The 27,803-nt window shown below is 40.6% G+C and overlaps 1 protein-coding gene across 3 annotated transcripts in view; it reads left to right on the forward strand.

Moving 5' to 3' along the window:
* The window catches only part of chchd6b (coiled-coil-helix-coiled-coil-helix domain containing 6b), a 187,751-nt gene that overhangs the window by 110,313 nt on the left and 49,635 nt on the right, over positions 1 to 27,803 (forward strand). Inside the window, exons 7-8 of one of the 3 annotated variants that reach the window (XM_046029095.1) lie at positions 1,551 to 1,686; positions 2,841 to 2,966. In XM_046029095.1, coding sequence (XP_045885051.1) covers positions 1,551 to 1,686; positions 2,841 to 2,843 — 139 coding nt within the window. In that variant the 3' untranslated portion in view covers positions 2,844 to 2,966. Of the gene's footprint in view, positions 1 to 1,550; positions 1,687 to 2,840; positions 2,967 to 23,175; positions 23,475 to 27,803 lie in introns of those variants that run through there. The other 2 variants (XM_046029093.1, XM_046029092.1) reach the window with 2 other exon arrangements.

Consider the following 27,803-nt stretch of genomic DNA (forward strand, 5'->3'; position numbering starts at 1 on the left):
GTTGTCTTGTGTTTTTATTCTATTCTGTTTTTATTCTGTTCTCTAGCTGGTGGACTGAGTGTGCTGAGGTTGTACAGGATGCAGTGCTGTGAATAATAAGTCTTGTCTTTGTGTGTGTGTGTGTGTGTGTGTGTGTGTGTGTGTGTGTGTGTGTGTGTATGTATGTGTGCATGTACATATCCATATCCCAATCCTTCCTGTTACGAGTTCTGTCACAACAGCAGGTAAATTACTACAAGCAACAGAGCACTCAAGGATTACCCTCATGTAGGATTAGCATTCGCTACCTGTACGTATGTGTGTGTGTGTGTGTGTGTGTGTGTGTGTTTGTGGGTGTGGATATGATTGTGTGCTTTTGTCTACACACATGTACTGTATGTGTGACTAAGATAAAAAGGAAAGGGAAAGTTTGACTTTGACTCCTAAGCTGCTTTGTCAATGCATAATTCATCTCTCTCTACTGGCTGCACCTTGAAGCCTTTGAAACTATCTTAGCTGCTCCAACTGCAACGAAAACAAACCATAAACAAGCTCAAGTGTTAGTATTTTATTTTGCTTTTCATAAGATTTAATGACACAAAACAGACATTGTTAGTGTTACTGTGGTTTCAGCTAAGCCTAGCTTCAAGGACTTAGCAACATTTAGTCACTTGTGACTACTTTTTTTTTTATATGCGCAAACCTGATTTTGAAATTTCTGTTTGGCAATCACATTGGAAATTAATGACAAAGACTGACATTGTATCATTTTATCAATGTTAGAGACTGAAACTATGGGTATATACTGTAGCTGCACTTAAACTATGTTATCTTGAGATAGCAGATAGTGAGACAGCTTTACAGTGCTTTGTCTAAACATTGCAGGAATTTTAAATTTTTTTACAACCTCGGTCAGGGCTTAGCTTCAGGGCTGTTTACAACCACTTGTGTTCCATGACCTATTGTACTTCTTCTAGTAAGGCCATGTCTTATTTCAGCTCGAAGTTTGTGAGTAAAAAGTTATTATAATCGATACGAATTATGCGAACTAGGACATAAAAACAAATTATGTTCTGCAATGTTCTCATTTTATTTTAGTAAATAGGTTACTTATGTCACTTTAAGTTAAGAAAAAGAGTCCAATAGCATTAATCTGATATGATGAAACATACAAATTTGATTCTTGCTCTTTACTGAATTCCTTGCACTGTTTTTCTTTAGCTTTTTCACTTCTGTTATTTCACAATCAAATGCAAGAGGAAATAGAGCTAAATATCTGACATTAAATCAACAGTGGAGAATGCTTATCAATGAGTCATTTTTGGTTGATGTTTGTGTCAGTACTGAGCAATTGATGCAGCACTACTGCCAGTAACACCTGGTACAAGACAAACCCTGTTTTAGCCTAACAGGAAAGGCTCTGTTAAAATAGACAATCCAATGAGCCGTCAAAAATGTACAACATTATAATTGTGGCCGACAGATTTGAGAACATACTGGAGATATTCTCAGCTGGCAGTGCTGTGTCATAATCTCGCTGACCCTCCTCTCTGCCCTCTATTTCTAACTAGACCTCGGCAGACTGCGCCTCTGTGCACGGAGCTGCAGGCCAAGGTGTTACAGTGCTACACAGAAAATCCACAGCAGACCCTGCACTGCTCTAGTCTCGCCAAACAGTACATGACCTGTGTCCAGCAAGCCAAGAAGGTAGGAAAACTGTTTGTTTTTTTTGATAGGATATTTGTGTGAAGGTTTGTTTGTGTGTATCAGTCTGTTATAATACAGTACTGTGCAAACGTTTTAGGCAGGTGTGGAAAAAATGCTGTAAAGTTAACACAATTCCAAGTGAGTGAACAGAAGAAAAATCTAAATCAAATTAATATTTGGTCTGAACACCATCGATTCTTCTAGGTACATTTGTACAAAGTCAGGGATTTTGTAGGTGTATGATTAAACAGTTATAAACAGGTGCTAATGATCACCAATTACATTTTTAGGATAAAACACTCAGCTAACAAGGTGACTAAAGGTGACTACTGCTAAACACAGTTTACACAAGGTAGTTATACAACATCAGCAAGGTCTCTCCCGGGTAGACATTTCAAGGCAAACAGGGATTTCCAGATGTGCTGTCCAAGCTCTTTAGAAGAATCACAAAGAAATGTGCAACATCGTAGATGCAGTGGTGAGCCAAAGAAACTTAATACAGCAGATGAAAGACACGTCATGCTTACTTCCCTTTGCAATCGCATCAGCTCAGAGCTGCAGAAAACAGTGGGACCCTGGTACGCCCATCTACTGTCTCGAGAGGTCTGGTTGCAGCCAGGAAGCCATACCTCCGACATGGAAACAAGGCCAAGCAAATCAATTAAGTACGGAAACACAGGACCCGGTGTGCAGAAAAATGCTCTGGACTGATGAGTCAAATTTTTTGGCTGCAGCAGAAGGCAGTTTGTTCGCCGAAGGGAAGAATGAGTGTCTGCAGGCAACAGTGAAGCATGAGGAAGTTTGGGACTGCATTTATGCAAACAAAGTTGAGGATTTTGTCATAATGAATGTTCTCCTCATTGCTGAGAAGTACAAGCAGATGCTTATCTATCATGCAGTACCATCAGGGAGGCATCTGATTGGCTTCAAATTTATTCTGCAGCATGACACCACCAATGATTTGATTTAGATTTTTCTTCTGTTCACTCACTTTGGATTTTGTTAATTGATCATTATAATCTATTAACATTTCTATTTATGAAAGCATTCTTACTTTACAGCATTTTGTCCAGTACTGTATATTCTGTACTTTCAAGCAATTTCCTACTCCCATTGTTATTTAGTTTTTGCCGTTATCGCTCATTCCCTTTCAGTAACACACTTGGCCAGAGCACTTGGAGTAGCTCCCTTTTCCTTTAAAGATAGACAGAAGGATAGCAGTTAATTAGTCAGACCTGGAAGGAGCTCAACAGTGACACTGACAGTGGAACAAAAAGGTGAAGAAGAATAATCCTTTTATTCCTTATACCAAATCAGTTAACTTCTGAGGATTGTGATCTGCATGTTGGTTACTTTGACACTTCAGATAGGAAGCAAAATCAATGAGACGTGCTTATTGGGCGGAATTATAAGTCACAAGGCGTGCACTGTGTTTTGGAACTTTCTGATAGGAAGATTACACCGTTATTAGTGTATTAAAATCAGTTTTGGCATTCAGCTCTTTGAAATGCATTCTGCTCTCTGCTGATGCTTTCGCAAATAGTGTTCAGACCCTACGCTTATCTACAAAGTGCTTATTTTACCCAATTTCTCCATCAAAAAACAATAATGAACAGGGCAATTTGCACATTATTATCGTGACAAAACGCACTGATATGGCTCCAAAGTAGATAAAAGCCACAAAACAACAATTGGTGAGTTTGGCAGTTTAAACGGTCGATAAAAGCAAGGCAAAGGCTCACAATAAAAGCAATCAGTCTTTTTAAACTGGTTCAAAAGATCCATTTGCCAGTGGGATGGGAATCTTTGGGGAAAAATAGTGTAGATGTGTTTGTACGTAAGTCGGTTTGGTGGTGGTGGTGGGCGGTTGTGACCATGTGTTGTATAAACTCGGATTGTGAGACTATAAGTAAAGGCAAGCTGGTTTTTCTCTTTTTTGATGCACGTGTTTAATTCAGATTCAATCAGGCATAGCCTGGACAGAGTGAGTGTGAATTAGAGTCAGAGAAAGAAAGAGAGAGAGATAACACAGAAGAGACACAAAGAGAGAGTTAAAAGGCAAATGAATAAAAATTAAAGCTTCAGTCTGTATCAAACATATCAACACCACGCCCATCCAACCTAAGTGAATGTCGTATGGGCTGAAAACCAGAACAGACATAGACCCTACACTGTCCTCAAAAGATAAATGAGAAGTTCTTTAAGGGTAATTTCGGTATTTGTAAACCTGAAATACATTTTCATATATTTTGGGGTCGAAATGACTAGTAGGTACAAAAGGTTTTGGAATCCTTTCAGTAGATGGCTTCAGCCGGCGAACCTGCTGCAGTGGCTGCAATGTATCCCTTTGGGACAATTGCGCCCGTCAAAATTACGACCACAAAAAGTTCTTCTTTTTGCCATCTAAAGGCTCAGACTGTCACAGGTGTCTGACACCATGTGACACCCTTTGTTTTTAACCAGAAACGACAGTCTCGTGTGTCAGAGTTGGGGAGAGGAGTTTGTTGTGTTGGAGTAATGTTAGGAAATAAAGTCTTTTGAGCAGTTCCTTTACATACACAACAAACTCTTCTCTCCAACTCTTGACTCACGTTTCCACCACCACATTCCTGCAACTCAAAATTCATAAAATCCTAAGAATTGTTGGCTTTTATGAATTTTGAGTTGCAGGAATGTGGTGGCTTTTCCAAAAAACTCTTGGTCCCAAACATTTTATCTCTGACATCTTCTCTGTCTAACCTTTCTTTATTGGGATAATCTAACAGATTAAATCTTGCTTCTTAAGAATGACCTGCGCTACTCTTTTGAAGACAGTTGGATTTTCAGGTTGACCTTTAAGACTTCTGAGTGCTCTATCTCAAGCTCTTACTTAAAAAGGCATATAAATTTTCCTAGGTTTAAGATAAATGTCCTATTAAACTACCTACATCCGATATTCTTTATTATATGCTTTGCTTCTTTACTTCTCTCTTATCCACCCGTCGTGTGTATTATCTGCTCATCCTTGGATCATTCCTGCTGCTGTCACTGTTGATCCAGCTCTTCTCTTCTAGATCCCATCCACCATGCGTCCCTCTTCCTATATTAAATCCTCTCTTGCTGCCCTTCACTGCACACTGTCACATTAACCAGTGTATTAGCTCTGATCAGCACCGCTAGCCATAACAGAGCTCTGTTAGGTCTTAGTGTCTTTTGCTAACATGTGAGGTGCTATCCCTCTGATGTTCATTTGTTCACACAGTCACATAGCTTGGTCTCAGACCCACTGCTGGCTGCCATAAATTGTTCTGGAAAGGCCCTATTAGGAGCTGTAGACATTTCAGACAAATTCATACAGGCAACAAATTTCTACAGATAGTCAACTTTAGCAAGCTGTTCTATTATTATGATGTAGTTTTAGAGCCGTCACCTCTCTCCCAATGGTTCTGTCAGGCATTATTTAAAAACCTCTTGCTGCTGTAGTTATTTGCATCTATATTACTCTAAGCTTCCATGCTTCACTTTGAGCTCCAGCGGCATTGGTTGGACAGGGTCACATACAGCGCAAAAAGAGTCTGCAGACGGGGTCAGTGAATGTAGGTGGGAATGAAGAAGCTACAGAGATACGAAAGATGGAGACAAAAGAGTACTGATCTAGTCCAGATTTTTTCTGACTGTGATGCACAGGAGAGTTGACCTTACACTTAAAAACCTGTGTGACATACATGTAAAACATATTCTATCATACAAGTGGGGGGGGGGGGGGGGAAAAACTTTTCGAAACTACAACAGTCACATTTGTTGAGTTTAATATGTAGTAATGCTGGGTCAAAATGTAAGTACTCAAATAGGAATACGTCGGAATGATACTCAAATGACTGAGAGTGGGTCAAAAAGAGAGAGGAGCGGGCAGAGCTGCCACTGGAGGCTCCCGATCAGTCAGCCTTAATGAAAAGAAACGAGTGGGCAGTCCCAAGACCCCTCTGGACACGCAGGCAGCTGTCCAGTCTGCCTGTCTATAAATGGATCTGACAGAGCTAGCAGCTTGGCAGAGCAGAACACTTGGACGAGAGTTTTACTAGGAAAACTTTCAGTATTGCTGCAGGTGGTTAAGGGTCAACGGGGAGCAATATGCACTACAGATTTAGTCATGAGAGAAAGAGCACTGGATCATATTTCATTATGAAATATAATATTCTGTAGACCCCGGAGGAAGCATTTTGTTAGGGTTGAGACTGTTAATGGAGGTTTTTTACCTTTCTCTGAAATAGGTGCCTCAGCGCGTGAGCTCATCTGTAATATGTACATTTTTGAAAAAGCTGATTTAATGCATTCCGACAATATTTGAACAACAAACATCAGAAAAGAAACAATTTAACAACCATTTCATTTCATTTATTTATTTCTTTGCTCAGGACCATAATCATATGGCATGGAGCGCAATCGACAAAATGACAAGATGAAGGCATACTGCTTGGTAAAGAAAAAACAGCAAATATTGCTTAAACAAATGAAGAACATTCTTCAAAAAGACACCCAGTTTGCCAATGACTTTTGGCTTGTCTGATTGCAGCAACAAAATTAAATTATACATAGATGGGTACCCTACATAATACTTTGGCAGATACGTTTCCCTGAAATTTATTATGCTTACAAAATAATATTCTCGTCTCTTAGACGGTTGTCATTACAAAGGTTGCAAATCTGGGTTTTCATGCAACAGATCTTTTTCCAGCTTGAATGCATGTTTAAATTCTACGTACATATCACATGATGTCATGATGCTATGGTGACGCATATACACCAGCATTATACAGATTCAGCAGATACATTACTCGGTTGATTTTAGTATCTTTACCTTCTGCCAGCTTCCCCCAATAACGAATAATTTTCTTTTTAACTGCGACACAAAGTGGGTATCCTCCCAGTTCCCCGTACACCATATGCACCAATCTTTTTTTTTTTTTTTTATGTTGGATAAGAACAAAACTTTTTAAATTCCATTACATTAACACTGGGCTGACACACATGCACTTTGTAATTTTTTAAAAGACTATTTCTCTGCTGCACTGAAGGACAAGGCAATAATACACCCAAATATTTTTGAGATGCACTCTGGGAAAGAGGGCAGGTATGTTTAAAATAACAAGCAAAATAAACTGGCTATTCGTGGGCAGATAAAATAGCTTGTGAGTTAGAAAAGACACAACACAATGTGTGGATACAGTAATTTTTCAGCTTTGTGCGACAATAACACGACTGCTCAATAGACAGCAAAGCTTCTAGCCTTGCTGAAAACCTCCTGACAGCTTAAAAGCTCTGTTCTTTTGTTATCTGTATGTGCTCATAAGGATTTTCTAAAGCAGATGCATTCTTCCCTGTGATTAAAGGGAAAATGCTGTATTTTCCCCCCACAAAATTAATCTTTGTCTGAAGTTGATACCTTATGGTTCATGCTTTTATTAAATATAGTTATCTTTCTCTCTTTTGTCCCATTCTGTATATGAAGCTTGATGCCTATCGAATATCATCTGTCTATTTTCCTCATTGTCCTGTGGTGTTTTCTGTATTCTGCAGTCTTGTTCAATTGTGTATCATGAAGTCATGTGTATACGTGAATCTCACCACCAGGCCCATACTGTCTTGGCCAGGATCGGTTCTATCACTTCTGCCCAGCTACCGCTGGCTTGTATGACTTTCCAAGAGTTTATTCATGTAGGCCCTACTGTATATATCTTACTCTTTGTCCGCCTGTCTGTTTGTCAATCAATCAGCCAATGAAACCAGCGGCCTGCTTATCTGTCTTTTCTCTGCCAGTGTCTTGATCTGAACATCACTAGAGTATCTATCTCACTTTTTCTGTCTCCCGCTTGAAGTCCATCCAACTCACTATCTACAGTGGCGCAGCCTTCCTTATATGTCACTCAAAAGTTCTTTTATGTTTTATGATTCATGCATGCACACACATTTTTCACACACGCTGCCCTCTGCCATCCATTAAAGACAGTTGCCTCAGGATATGGCCTTGCACCTCCGCTCTGCTATCACTCCCCCGTCCCTCTCCTGTCAGTGTCTCTAGTTGGGCCATTGTCATGCATATAGGACCTTATGTGTGTGACTGGTGTGTGTGTGTAAGTGGTGTGTGCGTGTGTGTGTGTGTGTTAGGGATGCAGGGTAAATGTCAGCTCACCAAGGCCCTGCGTTACCATGAAGCTTTGTGGGTTTTGTCTCTTTTAGGTGTGACGTTAGACAGTATCTCTATATATTGTCACAAAATGGTCTTTGTCATTGGAAGTTTTTATACTCCATGTGTGTTTGTGCGCCTGCATTCATGTGTTTGTGTGAGTGTAAGCCCATGAGAGAGTTGCCAGTCCACCCTTTACCTCTCATCATCTATTCTCTCTTTCAACCTCCTCCTCTGTGAAACAAAAGACATCCGTCCTCAAAGTCACATTCAAGAACAAACGTTTCATAAACCACCACTTACTGTAAGTGTCACCCCTCCTTCACAATACTTCAAGGCAGTAGCCATTTGCAGAATGCTAGTGCTAGCGTTGTGCCATTTAATACCATTAGCAGGGGCCAGCGGCATTGGCGCAACACTTGCCAGTGTATCCCACATACTTAACCCACTTGAACCAGTCGGTCTCCTGAACGCAGTATTTGTCTACCCTGATGTGTGAGTGTGTGAGTGTGAGCACGGGCTGTCCTCTGAGATGCTTGGTTAAGTGCCACTCTGATTGTGCCTTGATTACCAAGGCTTATGGAGCATTGCAGAAACAAAAAAGGATGTGGAAAAGGTGCATTTGTACATGTGTATAGTGGTGCTATTTTTAAAGGTAATCAGACATATGTTTATTCTCAATTATAGTCTTTGAACAGTTTGAAATTGGCATGAGTTTTCAACAGTTAAAACATATACTTGGAGCCCTTGTGGGGGGCTGATAATATGCAAATGGGTTGGGAAAAATAGAACCACCTAACAGTTTATTGCAGCCCAGTGCATTACCTTTAACTACAACCTCAGAAATGACAAGTGAATTCAACAGTGCTTTAACGTTGACACCCTGGCTCTAGAAACTGACAGTGACTGAGATACCTTTTTAATTAAAGTTAATAAGTCAGAAATAGAGAGAATGATTGATAGAGTTGCATGTTAAAGGCAAGGTAGGCAAGTTGTTTCTAAAACACTTTTTGTCAGATTTGTTGAAACTGTCTTTATATACCAATACATATTAAAAAGTTAGGTGCTCTGAAAAAGAGATTTAAAAAATGGAGTGTCTGTAGACCTCATAGGGCTGCAATAAAAACAGACACTCGTTCTGTTCGGACCAAATAGCACTCAACCGCGCTACCATGGCTACCTGCCTACATGTGCGCACACGGTCACTCAGACCCGTCGCGAAGCTAGGAGAGGTCAGACCGGAGTCAATGTCGGCGTAGCTTTTCAACAATGCAAACAACTGAGGGACCCCAAGGGGCTGAAAAGTGACACCATGCTTTATGTCTGCTGACAGGTAATGTAATCTGGCCTTTTCGTTTTGATGGTAATTTGTTACTTTCATGAAGTATGTATTGCTAGCCAGCGAAGTTACCTACTTAGCATATAGGTGACGGTAGCTACAACAGTGAAAGTGTACGCTGGTGTAATGAGCCAGAAACGATTATTATCAGTATCAGCAGCTGAGTTGTAAATCAGCAGCGCTGCTGTCTTGGAAAGTTAGCCTCTAAACTTAAACTCTAGGTGTAGAAGTGTGTCGAAGAGATATTTTTATAACTAGCCTTACCCTCTGTCCAAGCTGTGTTTATATGTTCACTGAGTAACAGTATGAGGAATACAGATAGATTATTGTTTTGATTGCATTTTATGTAAAAATGCTAACTATTGTATAAGAGAAGAATGTCAGGTATTGCAGACTTATTACTAAGCTGATACTCGTTTCTGTATTACTAGGTACAGCAAGGTGTACAACAAAAATTCCAGGAACTGGAGCTTGTACTCATTGAAGGTAGAGAGTTGGTTGTGTCCTGCTACTGAGGAGATGCCTGGAAGCAGAACCAGGAGACACGATGATCACCGTCAACATGGGGTTCTGGCACTTGTCCCTGCCCCAACTGTATTGCTAGGTATGGCAAGGTGGACAACTAAAAGTAATCTTGTTGGTTTAGAAATGTGGTAATCATGTTATACGATGCTATATCTTTCACCCTGTATATACTTAATTTTAATAATGATGAGATGATGTTTATAAGTTATCTATTTCTGATATAGGTTGTAGTTTTAGTCATAATAATAATAATAATAATAATAAACAAGCGTTATACCACATTTGGCTGTCATTATTGGAGACATAAGACATAAATGTAGTTGCTCGATTGTTTACGCTGCAAGTGTAAAGAAAAGACATTTATCATTTAAACATTTTTATTTAAAAATTATTAAAATATTATCCAGAACAGGGAAAATCTACCCTCCTGGAAATAAAATAAAAACTATGTACATGTATTCATCTACACAGTGGATGAAATTATTTGTATAGCACTGTGTCAGTTAGTGACATTACATCTTACACCCTGCTAGGGATAAAACCTCTTTATTGTCCTAGTGGATCAGAAGAACAGTCACATGTCTTCCAAACAAAGCAACTCAGTATCACAACTCTGTGACCAAGTGCTCCACATTACCACAACTGTCTGTTACTCTGTCCTGGGCCTGGAAGGTCAGCCGTGTGCGGTGCATGGAAACACAGTAGTCTGGATGTTGTCCACAGTCCTCAGATTCTGGCCTGTAAATGAATATATAGTTGTTAGAACCTCAAATTGGAAAGATTGGTGTAATTAGACAGAACAGTCTTCAACATGATTAGATATTTCTATTGAACAGGGCTTCATTGTTCTCTAACAGGACTTCAGGTCCACATTGCACACCAGGTCAACAGACATAACACAGGTGAGCCAGTGGTTGAAGCAGAGCTGTAGTCAGTGGTGGTGTAATCAGTAAACAATAATAATAAAGTATTAACAATAGTGATGGATTGCATTTATATAGCACTTTATTTTTGACACCCAAAGGGCTTAGGGGGAAACTTGACTCAAACACCAGATAAACCTTGAGACAAGTACACTGGGAGATAATATACTGATATTATATATTCATACCTGTTCATATGCCGTTGTTGGAGCTTGAAGCTTGACGCAGGTCCTAGAATATATACTCCTTAGCTTGCACTTCGTCCTGCCTGTCCTGCCTCTCCTTCCTCGTACCCTGGCTGTGCCATGTTTTGGGGGCGTAGCTTTGGAGGAGCCCTGAAGGGAGGGGGTGGGAGTTTCTCTGTTGGATATTTTCAAAACCTAGCAGTTTCTTGCTAGTCTCTCAAACTTACCTACCCTAACTTTAATGATGAGCTCACTGTTTGTCAAAGGGATACTTCATTTCAGTAGTCCCCCATTATGATGTGTACACATCAGTAATATCTGTTAACGGCACGTTAACGTATTTGCAACAGAGGTACGTTACATCTGTGAGTGTGAAGAGAACTGAAGGGAAAGGAGGCTGATTCAATAAGTGAGTGACACTTGGTGGAGAATGAAGTATAATTAAAACTGTGAAATAAGAAACAACATATCACCCAGCTCTAATATCTGTCACATTTTGGACCTTGGACCGGTGTAGCGATTGTAAAAGAAGATGTTGTTAGCAGAACAAGTAATCACCATGAAGAAGCAGGAAATTTTGCCAAAAATAGAGCCACACGGAGATAAGTACAAATCTGTGGGAAGGTTACAGGACAGCCTGCGATGGACTGGCGACTTGTCCAGGGTGTACCCCACCTTTCGCCTGATGTCAGCTGGGATTGTCTCCAGCCCCCCGCGACCCTGTACGCAGGATAAGCGGTTGATGATGGATGGATGGTTACAGACCGCACTAACCCACAAAAGGCACCAAGGATTATGCTCACGGTTTGAACAATCTATGATGCGGTGAAGTAAAAACCTGTGTTTGTACTGGGCAATTAAAAACCCTAGTGTGTGTCCACAGCAGTGCTTAGACATGTCCTGCCAGGATGTAAATACAGCTGGTGGGATAAGCAAGCGTTCACGTGCTTGGCATCAACAAATGAGATTAACAAGAGAAAGAGAAAGATGTTCTTAAACTATTTGAAGTGTATGCATCCAACTGGATTCAACTTGACTTTAATAACATAATAACACTGGGAATAAGTATTATTTCATCATCAAGATGCTGCAGTGAGTTGACACTAGAGAGCATGTGGGTGTGTGTTCTTGCACCTTTTGCCAGGAAATGTTTGCCTGGTGTTGACTTTTTTAGTGAGCTTCACACAGGCCTTGCATGCAACAGTATCCACTAAAACAGAAAGCTATAGATGGAATAACACCGGTGAAGAACGCAGGAGTTCTTCCAGTACTGACTCACTTATGCACACACCTATTAGGCTGGATTTAAGAATTAGGGTAAAAAAATATTTTAGTTAAGGTTAGGGATCACATTTAACTCGATTAAATAGTTTTCTTGATCGACAGAAAACCACTCTTCTTGGCTCACCTTGGGCTCTGGGAAATTGTATTCAGCATGTTGGTTTTTTACAGTTTTCCCACATTTTCTTAGACAAAGGGTTAAAATTTCATTTATTATTCAATTAGAAAATTAAGTGTGACTTGTGATCCCAGTAAACTTTGAGGTTAGGTATGCAAGTATGATGGTCAACATTAGAGTTTGCAGGCAGGGAATGCATTACAGTACAAAGTGTATTGCTTCTCATCTTGAGCTCCTTTTTAAGGCCTTTAAAGTTTTAGTTACAGAGGACAAAGGAAAAAGGCATTAGAAAAATTAAAATAATATGGTTGAGTATGGGTGTGTGATAGAAAATGGCCGGGAGTTTGGAGCACATGGGTTTGCAGATGGATTGGTCCCCCGCTTAATGTCAGCTTCATCAGTTGTGCCCTGTTTGTGTAGTAAATCTGTGCATGTGAACATTTGTGTATGTGTGTTAGTATCTGAGCTATTCCCCCTTCTTCTTTAAAACATTCATCGGTTGACATTTTCCACTACAGCCACTTTTAACCACAAACTAACTCACCAGTGTTTTTGTAGGAAGCTGTCCATTTCTAAATGTAGTGCCAGGAGCGTCTTAAGCACCTCTCAGACAACATTCAGTCCTAACAAAATCCGAGAACTGAATCGCTTCAGTAACGGCACTCTGCCATTTCCCCATCTTCTGCCCAGCGCAAAACCAAACAAAGAAATCAAGACGTCTTCATTCAAACCTATTCAGTTTGTCCAGGTGAAGAATTTGATTGATGGGAAGAGAATAAAGGAGGAAAAAACGAGGGATGAGTCTTTGTAGGAGGGATGAAAGAGGAAGAGAAGGTGCCTTTCAGAGAGAGAATGGATGGAGACTGATGAAAGAGAAGAAAAGTGGGGGAGAAAGGGGCTCAAAAGTGCCCGTCAGTGAAGGGTTAACAGAAAACTGTAAGAGAGAGATACAGTAGGAATGTAGAGGATGAATAAAGGGAAGAGGAGAGGTGGGGGAATGTCAGAAAGTACTGAAGGAAGAAGAAAGAGGAGAGGACGAGTCTCTGTTAGTCACTACTGTGGGAAAGAGAAACAAGAGACAACAATATGTCAGATTGTAGGATTGTAAAATAGAGGGGGAAATAAGAAAATAACAGAAATGTGTGTGTATGAATGTGTATGGCTATCAGTAGTTGCATGTGGTAAGCCCCACTGTGAGCCTTGTCCTGCCTGCTAACTCTAATCTGATAACAGAGCCACTCTATACAGCAGCAATCTGGTCCTACACACACACACACACACACACACACACCCAGACAGTTCTGTATATTGTAATATCCGTTATTAATATCTCCTTTATGGAATACCAGCATACCTCCTCCACCGATTATAGCTTTTGTGTGATGCAAAATTGAACCAATACTGACATAACATTCATATATTTTTTTGCCTTCCATTTTCATTCCACAAATCACTATTATTATTAAGATTACTTGCTTCATAGGTGTTGTTTTTTTAAATTATCATTTCATACCATTATAGTACTTTGGCAAATATTGACATACGCCTGCGTTGTGAATATCATATAGCCATCTGTATTGCCCACACAAAAGCTCTCACACTCTCTCTATGTCTCTCTCTTTCCCTCCGTCCATCCCACCTCTCCTTCACATCCATCATCTCCAAGGCGACCACCCCGTGAAGGCACAGGCCACATAAAGATTAGCTGTGCTCTCTCATGTCCCTCCCCTCCGTCCTCCAACAACCTCTTGCTCTCTCGCTCTCTCTCTCTCTCTCTCTCGCGCTCTCTGAAATCAGCATCCAGCTAAACATGTGATCCATGCCTCTTGCCAGGTTGGAGCTGCTATGCGTCTTACTTCATTTGGGTACAGATAAAGTGTCGGGGGAAAATTGTGACAAAGGGACTCGCTAGGTGAAGGCTGAGGTGTTGTGAATGGAATTGTCATTATCATCTTCATCATCATATTGTTAGACTTGTTAGCTGCTTGATGCTTGATGTCACTGACATGGGCTCAGTTGGCTTTCAGTTTATGTGAACGGGTGTGTCAAGTTTTTATGTTGAAGGAATAGCTTATTTTCGGGTCATTTTTTAAGGAATGTAATTTTTCCTGCTAACCCAGAGTGTGACAATCTCATGTGGGCAGTAGGCAAAACATGTTAATGAAAATGATAATAAATGTAACTGACAAGCACTAAATCTACCCTGACAAAGGCATTACATTGATAGGAATGCAAAATGTGAGAGAATCCATTTAAGAACAGTCTGACAGCACTACAGAATATGACAGATATAAATACATAATATAAATAAATAATTTGGACAAACAAACACGTTCAATTAAATCCAAACACAATGCCCCACACAGTTGAACAATCTCCTTTTTTAGTTTCCAGTAGTGCTGGAGTTATTCATCGATGTCATTGTTAAAAGTAATTTCTGCACCGCTGCTGTCGTTACGTTACACCATGTGTCATCTAACGTTCGGCCATTTTACATTTTCTGATTATTTAACGGCCACTTATGAGTACATAAATACAAAAATGAAACTAACGTTACAGTCTGTTGTTATTTTCTTTGCCCCACACTGATGCAAAAACACATTTGCCGGTGATAATATTACTGCATATTACTCCAGTGATATAAATAATAACAAGTACTTCAGTACAAATACTGATTCTCTAGTTCAGGAAAGGGTTGAAGTTTTTGATATTTATTTTGATAAATTTATTGTTATATTAATAGAATGATCTTTAGAATAATCATAAGTAAATGAGTCATTAATCATCTAATCGAAAAAAATTATCGTTAGAGTAATCGATTTGAAAGATAATCGTTTGGTGCAGCCCTAGTTATCAGTATAAATAGACATGTATGGAGAGAGTGAGGGGGGTGACATGCATCAAAGGTCCCCAAGATGGGTTTAGACCACTAGGCATGGAGAGACCTAGGGTGGGTTAGGGTTAGGGTTACAGAAGGTAGCATTGAACTATCTTGGTAAGATACATCGTTAAACTAACCAACATCTAAAGTACGACTGTTTCCTAAAACTGTCTGACTTTCAAAGCAGAAAACTCACAAAACGTTGTCATATTATGCCTAAATATGTCGGTTGTGACCGATATTAAGTGACATTATTACGCTAACTTATTATTTAGTGTTTTCATATTATAGTCGTATACCGGCATTAACAAGAAAATCAACAGTAGTATTAATAAAATCAACAATATAAATAATAAATAACCTAATCATTTTATTTAACCTAAATGTATAACTGTTTTACAGCAATAGCAACGTTTTAGAAGAAAAAAATAAGAACTATAAGTGATTACAAAACATTTAGTAAAATATGTTTAATCTGCTTGCCAAGCTTGCCAAGCGGCTAGTGGGGTCAGGCACGCCCTCAAACCAAGCTAGTCTGAGCAGAGGCCCTTTGGTTCGACTCTCCTTTGTTCGGGTTTCCATTGTAGAAATGTTGTACCTGTACCTGCTTGCAGGTACTTTTTTTCGTATCACCTCACCTCGGTTGAAGTTCCAAGTGAGCTGAGGTGATACTAAAATGTAACGTGAAAACAGGACAGACTGCTGATTGGTCAGAGAGAATCGTCACTAGTCACTGCATCATCATTGCGTGCGCCAGACAGAGGCCAGCAACAGAAAGTTTTATATTTTACAGTTTTCGTATGTAATTTCATCACTAAATCCACTTCTGAGAAGTTTTGAGGTGAGAAATCAGCTGTGTAGATTTCGAATATTGATAGTTTTACGAGAAGTGATGGCGGAACAAAAATGTGCTTGAAAGTTTTCGGAGTTGAGGAAAGAACATCATTCCTGTGCCGACCCGCGGGAGGAGCGTGTGAGGCCGGCCAGCTGCCTGCTCACAGAGCCCTCTGCTCCCGCCGTCACACAGACCGCTGCAGCAACAACGGCAGAGGAAAACACAGCTGGAAGGTTTTCATACCGCTTATCTGTCTTTACATTCTGAGTAATGTTGAAACGTTTTAACTTAAAAAAGAGAAAGCTGTGTGGATCACTGGTGTGTGTGTGTCGCATTGAACATTACGTCGCGGCAGTTGTGTGTGGCGTCGCTATGACGACAAGCTACGTACTATCTCTGGGTTCTATCTGCAATGGAAAACGGAGCAGGGCCGAGTAGAGTCGAGTCTATCGATTGTGGCATTTATCGGCAAGGCAGCATAGATCGTCAGAACACCGGCAACAGTTCAACGTTAAAAGACGATGCAACTCGGACTCTGTTTGTGCCTGGAAATTCACAATCACAACCTGTAAGTATGCTTTATTGGTTGTGAATTATATTTAAAATAAACACAGAAATGTAACTTCACAGACTGTTCAAGTGCGGAGTTGTTGTAAACGTTGGCGAACACAGCAAAGTTATAGCTAAAATGCTAATGTTACACCTGATGTGAAAGCTACTGAGCAAACGTTCAAATTGTTTAGCCAATTTTTATGTAAAATTGAGTTGAAATATGGTGATTTTTGTAGTGGTTTATGGTAAGATGTGGAACAATGATGTGTGGTTGTGGACTTCAGTAACTTATACCATCTGCTAGGTTACAGTCGCAGTCTGAAGCGGCTTTGATTAGGATCACACTACCTTGTTTCTTACGACCCGCCCTTCTCTGTTTCTGATTGGCTAGTAGTCCTTACCTGGGAACTGCGCATGTGCAACTCCCAACAAAGATTTTGTACAAGTAAGATGCATCACTCTGTAGCTCAAGAGCGGAGCGTACAACACATAGGGTGAAAAGAGGAGCTGCAGCAATGTGCAGTATGAGAAAAATATGGTGTTTTTTGAAAATTAAACCATGTAAACCTGTTCTGGTACAACCCCTAAATAAGATTTTGAACCTGAAAATGAGCATAATACCACCTGTTTAACGATGGTTCGTACCATGTAAGTTACCAACTTAGTTACCTCCATAGTTCGAACTGGGGTTTTGGGAAACAGTTGCATCACAACTGCATAGTTCTAACCAAGGAAGTTGCTACCATAGTTAGCAATGATGCTTTTGGGAAACGCACCCCTGGATGGTTCCCTTTCATTTTAAAGAGATACTCCACCCAAAATCTATCTGTTGAATGTTAAATACTCGTTCCCTGTAATCTTGATAGTTTATATTTTCAGGTGTCTGTCACCGTGCTGCTCACATGATTAGGCATGAGGTCCTCTCTTTATTTGCATATTCTTTTTGACATTCTATGACTTTTAAGTCCTTTTGAATAGTTTGACCATTGAACATATTTTTATAATTGGCTGTAGTGTAATATTTAACAGTACGGTCTAGACGTGCTCTATATGAAAAGTGCAATGAGATGACTTTTATTATGAATTGGCGCTTCATAAATAATATTGATTTGTATACTAAAACAAGACTACAAGACTATAGTCACTCTAGCAGCTGTTAGAGTGTCTGTAATGTTTGTTGTAAAGAAAACCTGTTACAAAAATAAACCAATGTCTCATACAAATTTAGATTTTGACCTGAATTGTTTCCTCTTACATTTAATCGTTTATGCATGTTCTTTTACTGCTATTATTGTTATTATTCAACCGCTGCTAGACGGAACGACAGGAGATCACCAAAGTTCACAAGGACCATGATCATGTGAACCCGACTGCCTGGTAATCCATCCAACAGTTGTCTTTAGTGCCAATTCATCTTGTAGATGTTATTTTACTGCATAAGTGACAACTTTGACCAGCTGGTGGTGCTGGATGTAAAGCTAGGGGATCACCAAAATCATCACGATTCATCCTTTGGGCACCGTGAATGTCTGTACAAAATTCAGTGGCAATCCACCCAATAAAAACATCTTTATATCCAACTTAGTTATCAACTGACTTTTTGTCAAAGCAGTCACTATACCTGATGCATTAAATCAGTGTCTGTATCTTTAGCCGTTTGATGGCTGATGATTTACAGACTGTGCAACTGAATGCTTCTATACAGCAACGTAACTGACTAAACCTCCTTTCCGCCTGAATGACTAAGTGGTGTAAATGGTCCAGTCAGTCTTCTTCTAACTAACTAACCAGCCAACATACAGACGGACTGAATGAACCCGTTTAGATGGTCCTGTAAATGTGACCAACTAGCTGACTGACTGACTAAAAGAGGCTTCCTCAACTGACTGATTAACTGTCTGTCTGTCTCACTGAGCGTGTAATCAGTGAAAGGCTGTGTGTTTATAAAGCAGCCATAGCATTGGCCACTCTGTGATTGACAGTCCTGCCTGGCAACTGTCTGTGTTTGTCCAGAGAGAGGGAGAGAGCTGAGTGCTGTTAGCACTGAGCAGAGAAGACAGTTATTGATTTTCTACTTGTCTATTATTTTTGTTTTTCACAGAGAAAAGGCCTGTGTGTGTGTGTGTGTGTGTGAGAGAGAGAGAGAGAGAGTGACGGCCCCCTTATATTTGTTGCACATGTGTTTACATGTAGGTCTGCTGTCTGTATGTTGCCCATTAGCTTATGACTGGGGAGGTGTGAACATACCCAGCGTGTGTACACTGTTGCTTCTACGCTGCTGCTTTTCAAAGCTGATTCCTGGCCAACGAACACAAAAATCTATCTACTCCTCACACTGCTCACTAATTGGATGGAAACTGGCAGGTGGAAGAAAACATGTCTTTGCGTGTGTGTATGTGTGTACTTGTCTGTGAATCAGTGTTTTTTTTGTGTGTATTAAATCTAATCTCAACAGACACTTTTCAATCTCAGCAAGAGTCAGTGATAATAAAGTGAAGTTGTTGGTTCAACTTGTGTAAAGAAAAATTGTTCCAGCTCATGTGAAGAGGTTGAGAAAGCATAAGATGAAGGAAAAACAAATCACATTGAGGTTGTTTTGACCTTACAAATAAATTGACGTCCCGATGTGATATCGTAGCGCTTAGATCTGTCAAATAGTCTAAGGTAAGGTAAAAAACATTAATTTTGGCACCTGAGTTTTAGCCTTAGACTTTAACGGAAATGTATATTGTTTTAGTCAAATTGTAGTTGGATTTTTGTTTGTTTCAGTCAATAAAAACTAAAACAGTATGATTTTTTTTGTGCATTTTTAATTTTTGTCTTCTAAGCATTGTGAGGCTGAAGCTGTCGCCAGTTTTGTGTACGGTTACCAGGGTTACAGGTGTCGTTCTCATCTATCACGAGGTTAGTGGAAAAGGCACCGTCACTCTGTACAACAGGCCGACTCTCCTCACGAAATCCAGTTGTCATTTCAACAGAACCGCTCACTCTGAGGTGGATTCACTCAATCTTTAACCAAAATTCTGTTGATTTTCTGGGTTTAACTTGAGAGGAGAAGGAGATTTTATGGGCATCTAGAAGAAGATTTAAATAACAATATTAATCCTGGAACTTACTCATTCCTTCCGCTTGATATTTTTACTTTACCTTATCTTTTTCTAAATGGCGTGCTGGTCTGCATGTTTTCGTTACTGAATAGAGGATGCATCTTGTTAACGGTAGTGCAGCAGGTCAAGCTGCTAAATCAACATCTAAACAAGAGAGATGATTGGCTTGCAGAGGAGACTGTTTTTCTAATCAGGAGCTCTATAGGCTACATTCTGTGGTCCCACAGATGCAAGCAGGTTGCTGAATAAGATTTCGGACAAATTAACTAATTACTAATGTTAATGAATACATGATCTCTCTCATTTTCTGTAGTTACTTTTTATTTCGTTTTAGTCTCATGTTTGTTGAAAAATAGCTTTCAACGAATATTTTCTACCATAGCTTTTTATTGACAAAATGAACACTGCACTATGCTAACTAATATGTTCATTAATGAAAGCCTTTCACTTCACAAACCCACTAAACTGTGCTACACAAGAAATGATCATCTCCCCCTCACTATGACACAGTACAATTAAACAGCACCACAAACTACATCCTCCAGAATTACCATAAAGTTAAATCAGCACCTCTTTAAACCTGTTTCAGCAAAAACTGAACATTAAAACCTTCATGAGGGTAGGATTTATTGCAGTTGTGGTTTATTACTCTTGGATTAGACTGCATTAGCTTTAGCTTGGTGTACCTAATAAACTGGCGACTAAGTGTACGTCTTAAATTCAGTGCAGACCTTGAGCTTGAATATTTGGCTGCCCTCCCTGCCCAAGGTGTCGTGCATAAAAAGCTTTTCCTGTCTTTAAATTATCCAAGTGTGGATGGCGACAGTCCAAATTTGGACCTGGGGCACTAAATTGAACTGTGTGTACTGTGGGAGGTGCTAGGGGTCAGTTTGAAATTCAGGAACTACTTCATACACTATGCATGAGGCATAATGTCCCATCACACTGCTGTATACGAGTGTGGCAATACCTACACACCCTGCTGCCGCACACACACACACACACACACACAAACAGAGCCACTTTCACACAAATAGCACGCTTTCATGCACATATGCAGACACACACTGTCCTCCTTTATATCTCAGGACGTGAGTGGAACAGTAAAGCTAAATCCCCTTGTCACATTTGCCGCTCATCTCCAATTCAATGGCACAGGCTGCGATGCCCTCGGATGCACTTGGCAAGTGAACAGCTAACCTGCCCGCCAGCATATCCGTCTGCCAGCCGAGCACCGAGATAGTTAGCATGCCAACTAGCCCACCCAGCAGCCACAAGCTAATTCTTCACTAACCCTGGGTCGCCCTGTGTCTTTTCCTGCGACTGTGTCTTTGTACATTGACACTCGAGGTGTTGGGTTGTACCCTATAGCAGGCTGGCTTTCTAAAACATAATCAGCTATGATCGTTTCTTACACTACATCAGCACACATAGACAAATCTAAATACTCTTATCTCATTTTAGAACCTTGCCAAAGTCACTTCAGAAGTATTTTGATGCACAAACATCAAATCTGCAACTGAGCTATTTCTATCTCTCCTTTTAATTTGTGCAGAGTTTTGTTCCAAAACGAGTTATCCTAACATAATTATGATAGAGTGGGAGTGGACCTTATACGCTTTAATTTATTTGGCAACTTTTAAAAGTTTAGTAGCTGTACCATTATAAGTTGGGAGCTTCTCTTCTTTTTGAAATTGACTTCTCCATCTGGAAACTAACCAAAGTTGTCTACTAAGCCATCAAAATAATCTACTTTTGTCACATTTCATTGCTTGTTTTTTTATTTTTGGTTACATTGCAAGTTAGTGTCAAGGAAATGTCTTTTACATTCACAGTCAAATCTCACAGAGGAACTATGATCCCACACCACTTTGAAATCTTTCTCACTGTGTTTTAAATTTTAACCTCTTTGTAAAAAAAAAAAAAGCCACCTTCAGTTATAGTTTATTATTCATTTCTTGCAGAGGAAATCAATTTGCAGCAGATAAAACAAGACAGGGAAACAAGGAGAATGGAGCTTACATTGTGGGGGGAAAATATGAAACTATGCCAACGAGCAAAGACAGTAGTCTCATTTAAGCAGGCATATAATAAACTGAAGTTAGATTATTCAAAATGTTTAAAATGAAATCTCAAAATGTTCTGTAGCATTACCTATTGCTCTAACCACTGCGTCAAATAAAGACACACACTGCATACACACCACCTCAGCCCCTCTTCTCCATTCCTCTCAAATTTTGTGTGGACTAATAAATTAAATAAGGTTCTTTGTACTCCCTTTCTCCCTTCTTCATGAACACGCTGTCTCGTCCGCTGCCTTCACTTCAGCACTAAGCGTCGGTGCTATGGCAACAGAGCAGAGTGCCGATAAGCAAGCAAAAAGCAGTTACAAGCTCTTGGATTTTAAGGTTGAATGGAGAATTATTTGACACGCTGCAGCTTCTGCAGTGTGCTTGTATTGAAAGTGCCTTGCTCAATGGTGTAGGTTCCACAAAAATTCACTCCGGTCAGGTTAGGAGTGTGGCCAAAATATCTCAAGTGTAGGTCTATTGTACCGATAAACCACTTCAGACCTTCCCTGCAGCTACTGTGATTCACTGGATTAGAGATGAAGTGTGTGAGTGAGAGAGAGAGAGAGAGAGAGAGAGAGAGAGTGGCTTTCTTTTTTTGTGTTGCCACATGCACTTAAACACCAGTTAGCTACAACCAAACACTTTAGAGGTCAGGCTTTCTATAACAATGACCATACTCAACACTCCGATCTGGCTGCAGTTAATCTGTGTGCTGTGTTGACCCGTTGATTAAATGTAAGAGTTGTGCCTGTCTACATCAAAAAACTTTGGTCATTTAATATCCATTTGGTTCCCTTTCTTAAAAAATGTTCCTGACAAATGAGGCCAAGAGTCTCCAAGTTAGTGAGGATCATCTCCTGCAGTCAGAGAAATAGCTGAAACCATAGCTTCCAGTTTTGGGGCAGAGCTGGAATTATCTGAACACTACCTGGGTACCCATTGAGCATGTTTTTGGTGTTTCCCAAGTATCAAATAATAAAATAAAGCTTCATCAGTTATGGTCTTACTTACTCTCTCTTTTTTTTGACAAGTCATGTATTTGGTTAGATAATTATAATTTGATAGTCAGTGTTAATAATTCAGATAGAGATGTCAACCCCAAACATTTACCTTAATTTTACTCGGAGGGCGATTTAGCTAGATAGCTGTAGTCAATACAAGATAGCCAAAACACCATGGTAGTATGACATGAGTTGCTTACCTACAGAGAAATATTTGTTGGACTCTACATGCGGTAGGAAAATGCTCTTTTCTGTCAAAAGTCCATATTAGGTTTCAGGAAAATAGGAGAAATGCTCAACTTTCCGTTAGTGATATTTAGAGGTGATACTTTCTGGGTAATGTGCAGCGTGACTCTTTGGCTTCTGTGTTTTTGTGCAAGGGACTGGATTTCCCATGAGCCATCCTGACTTTTGTGAGTTTCCCCTTGGGTTCCAGTAATGTAAATTTTCTAATTTGATGGTCCCCCCTCCCCCCCCCCTCCTTTGTCTCCCTCCCTCCTTTTTCAGAGCTTGCAGACGAATCACGGCTGAGACACCCAAAGAAAGCAGGAGCGGGAGGAGAAGTGAAGAAGGAGAGAGCATGTCAGATCCTTCCATTTTTTCGCCTCCCTCTGTCCTTCTCCTACTCATCCATTTATTTATCCACCATCACTGAACAACACCTTCCTCTACCATTGGTTTTTGAGTGTATAATCTTGACATGTCACTCTAGAGTGCATGATGTGTTGATTTATTGTCAAGTTGCGCCGGCACACCCCTGCCGTCGCTGAAATAAATCCCAGTGATCCAGTGGTGATGAAACTGCAGGTTGTGTGTCTTTGTGTCTTGTGTGTATGTGTGTGTATGTGTGGGTGTGCTTGCAGTGCGTTGGCGGGTGGCTGTCTCCTGTCACGGCACGCTAATAACGCTTCCACTACTGAAAATGGGGTCGTGTGCACCCTTCTGACAATGCTGTGCAGGCCCAGGGGCTTGATTGTGTGCCGTTCTCATGGTTTCATTAAGTGAGAGAAGGGAAAGGAGAGTGAAGGAAATGAGGGATAAATGAAGTGGAGGACAGATGAATACTGAAGTGTGCATGTATTAATACGCGAGTGTGTGTGTGCTTCATGTGTCTTTCTGCCATAGTGAACCCTTATACGTACGTGTCGTCACATAGAGGTGCTCGCGCGAACACATGCACATGAGCAACACACCGGACAGGCCACATATTGTCCCTGCTAGCTGTGTTTCCATGGTGACAGCAGGGGTTGGTGCTAGCAGCAAGGTGTGGAGGAACCTTCCAGATAACCCTGAAGGTCAGCCACAGCTCACAGCACTACTCTGTACTCACACTTAACACCCCACCCACCCAGGTGCGTCTGAAAGAGAGGGACTCTCGATGCATTCTCCTACTTATATATGGACGTGGTTGGCCACCCTCAGAATTGGGTTATTGTTATCGCAACCCCCCCCCCCCCCCCCCCACACACACACACACACACACACACACACACACACACACACACACACACACACATATAGTGTACAGTCACACAGCAGACACACACAGAATATTAATGTTTTGCCCACATACTTGTGGTCGTCAATGTGAATGTAGTAGAGTGTATTTCTTTATGATAGCTGTGAGGAGTGATCTGTTGATCACAGTTTGACTCCTGCTTGCCACCGTGGCATCGACCGCAACATAACATGCACAGCCGACCAATCCATACAATATATGCTCAATTATAGAAATCTAGTAATGTGAAAGTGAAATACTGGGACCAAGGAAAGGGATTTAGCAGTGTGTGGATGTGCACGTCCGTCAGTCCAGTTCTGTGTGAACGAACACCTCCAACTACAAACTTCAGTTCCACACCAGGGATTAGGCAGCTCTCACCAACAGACATGATGCACATATTACCTATATTAAAGGCACTACCATATTAGAGGTTTCAGCCAGTGACTCTCATATCCCCTCTCTCTCCCTGACATTTCTTTACAAATACCAGCCTCTATTCACTCTGTTATTGCCGTCTCCCATTCAGCAATTCTCTGATTAAACAAGCTCTCGAGAAGCCCAGGCACTGCTATCTGCCATTTGGCTTTTATTAGAAACCCACCCCCTTTAATTAAATTGGCTGAATTACAGAAATATCAAGGATATTTCACCAATATCTCGGCACAAGAGAGCACAATGGGTGAAAATAAAATGCAAGGCTGGGCTTTATGAGGTGTTTTTGAATGCGGTTTTGTGGTGAAATAAGATAAACACAATCTTGATGGAGAGAGCGATGTTTGGTCTTTTAAGGGAGCCGAGGTTTGTTCGATCTGAATGAGTCTTACCTCCTGAACGTGCGTCACAGCTGAAACTCTCAGTGGCCTGTAATTTTATTTTATTTTTATTTTTTAAAGAATTTTTTTTTTAAACTCGATTTATTTTTTGCTCCCTCTTTCTTCTCCAACTCCCTTTCAACCTTGTACCTTCAGTGCCGTGCCTTTCTTTTCCCGCCTTATTACTGTGAAAGATTGGGGATTGAGGTTGCCGTGGTAACCGGCCCGGCTTTGATTGGGGGAGACAGCTGCAGGGTGCGAGGTTAGAAGATGGCTGCTCACACCTCACAATGCGCCACTATTGATTTCTAGTCCTAGACAATTACTGGGCCCAGTTGACTACAGATGGTTGGAGAATATGTGCATAAAGCATAGGAATGATGTGTGTGTGTGTGTATATGTGTGTGTTGTCGGGAGTGGGGAGGCGGGGGGGTGCATACAGTAATTGTCTTGCTTTTTTCCACCCACCTAAGTGCAGGTGTTTGTCTGAAAAACGTTTTTTTTTTTTTTTAGTTAATGCCAGAGCGTTAACCTCTCAGACATCCTGTAGCTTGAGTTTGACAGTCAGCCACGGAGCCTAATGTATATGTTTTAGCAGCCCTGCATCGTCTCCTTTGTTCGGCTCTTGAAATGCTGTTTGTCGGCTGCTCTTTCTCACCCAACTGAAGAGGTGTCAGCAAATCAGAGGTGGTGTCAGACTTTGACAAACTGCTGCCCTTTGTAAAGACTTAATGGGGATCAATTCAAGTAAAGTCAGACATGTGTAGAAATCGCATGCAGTCAAATAAAAATGCTCAGACACACCACACACACAAACACACATTTTTACACATGTACCTACTTTCTTTTGGAGTTCACCCACTGCTAAAATCTTTTACCCTACAGTTTTCTCTCTCCCTCGCTGTTTGCCTCTCTACTTTTCTTCTCTCTTCCCACAGCCAACTTGGCATTGCACATATGAGACGTCGAACAGTGAGCCTAATTGGAGTGTGTGGCTCCATCAATGACAGTCACTGTTCTGTTTCTGCACACACTCACATGGAGCTCTCCAGCTAATTGAATAGTCTTTTATTAAACTGTGTTAATGTGAACTGGAACTGGCTGCTGGTGAATTGAATTAGACCCCCCACCACAATCACCAACCGTACCCATAAACACACGCAGCTCAGTGAGCAGTTGGATGGATGGCACCTCAGCATGGAGGAAGGAAGAAGAGGAGGGTGAGAGGTGAGTATTTCGTTGCATTCCTTGTAATGTTTGTGATTTTGTGCGAAATGTGTGTAACGTTTTATAGGCGGCCGTATCGCAAGATGGTAAAGTTACATTTCTAATTACGCATCAGCAGAAATAATTGGTTAGATTATTGAGTACATTACATCTAGCCTAGCCCTGGTGACTAAGTGCATGCAGCACACCAGGGCAGCAAAGCTGCAGGGTTCAGACACCCTCCAACTCAAAACAGAACCCACGGGAAACTTGAGTTCAGGCTAACCAATGGCTAGTCAGGCAGCTAAGAACAAGGCATTTATTTTCTTTCTGTGGTAGTTAGCTTCCTTCCACCACCTCCACCCCCTGTGCCAAGCTAACACCTCCTGGACCAGTCTGTCTGTGAAGGCCCAGAGACCAAACGGATATCAACTCTCAGTCTCTTAGTAAGTCAGCAAACAACACAACCCCCAAAGCTAAAGTGAGCATTACTGGGATTAGTGACTGTAATGCAATTATTGGATTTCAAATTGTGATACTTTACACGATTCCAAATAATCACAAGAAATCACGTACCCATCCCGTCCTGTCTAACAAACAATAATGTCAATAAAACCACGCTCAAGCCAATAGAATCCCTGTATAAACAAACAATAAAAATGAATATTTTGAAAAAGCTTACTAAACTGGGAAAACATGGTTAAATACACTAGACTGTGTCTCCTTTTCAAAGTATTACCTAATATGGCTCCTCCACCACTCCGTACTTACATCACATTAAAAACCAGCGGAACTACTAGAGCAATAACTGGAGGAGATGGTCTAACCTAGAGGACAAAGTAGTTTTGGCCCTTCTGCGTTTTCTGTCGGGGCCTTTCAGGACTGGAACAACTTACCGCAACACAAAAGAACGTGACAACTACCATTCCTTCTCCACAACATGAAGAGCTTGGTTTATAAGAAAACAAACTTGTGAACACCAGAACAGTGAGGTGTTTTCATGTTGTTTGTTGTCTTATTGTCCTTATGATGCCTAGTGATAGAGCTGCTGCTGCTGCTAATCATAGGCTCTGCTCTGTACATAATGTCCACTCTTCACCCGGCCTAATGCTGTGCCGTCCTGCTTTTTGTTGATTGTTATCATGCTATTGTTGATTTTGTGTCATAAGAGCTGTTTTTCTTGTCTCTTGTCTTTCTGAAGTGCAGATCTGCATATTTTCACTGCTTCTATCGTTGATTGTATGTTCACTGCTTTTAGTTTTAAAGTTTGGGCTTTTAACTATTGCCTGCCCGGGGACTACAGATGAAAATGAGCAATTTTGGCTAACTCTGACATATTTTCAGAAATCTTATTAATATGCACAGTCCCTATCACAGTAAAGTAAAAAGCAAAGTAAACCTGAGATGAATACTCAGACGCTGATATCTCAAAACCTAGACAAATCTAACCAAAACTATCGCTGTGGTTAGATATCACTAATTAGGGATGTGATTTTTCCGGATTTTCCGACCTGAAAATCTGACCCATGTGAATCATGCAGATCTGTAATAAAAATAAAATTAAATAAAATTAAATTAAATTTAAAAAGGGGGGGGGGGGGGGGGGGGGAGGGGGG

The sequence above is a fragment of the Micropterus dolomieu genome, linkage group LG18 (genome assembly GCF_021292245.1).
Source record: "Micropterus dolomieu isolate WLL.071019.BEF.003 ecotype Adirondacks linkage group LG18, ASM2129224v1, whole genome shotgun sequence".
Classification (NCBI taxonomy): domain Eukaryota; kingdom Metazoa; phylum Chordata; class Actinopteri; order Centrarchiformes; family Centrarchidae; genus Micropterus; species Micropterus dolomieu.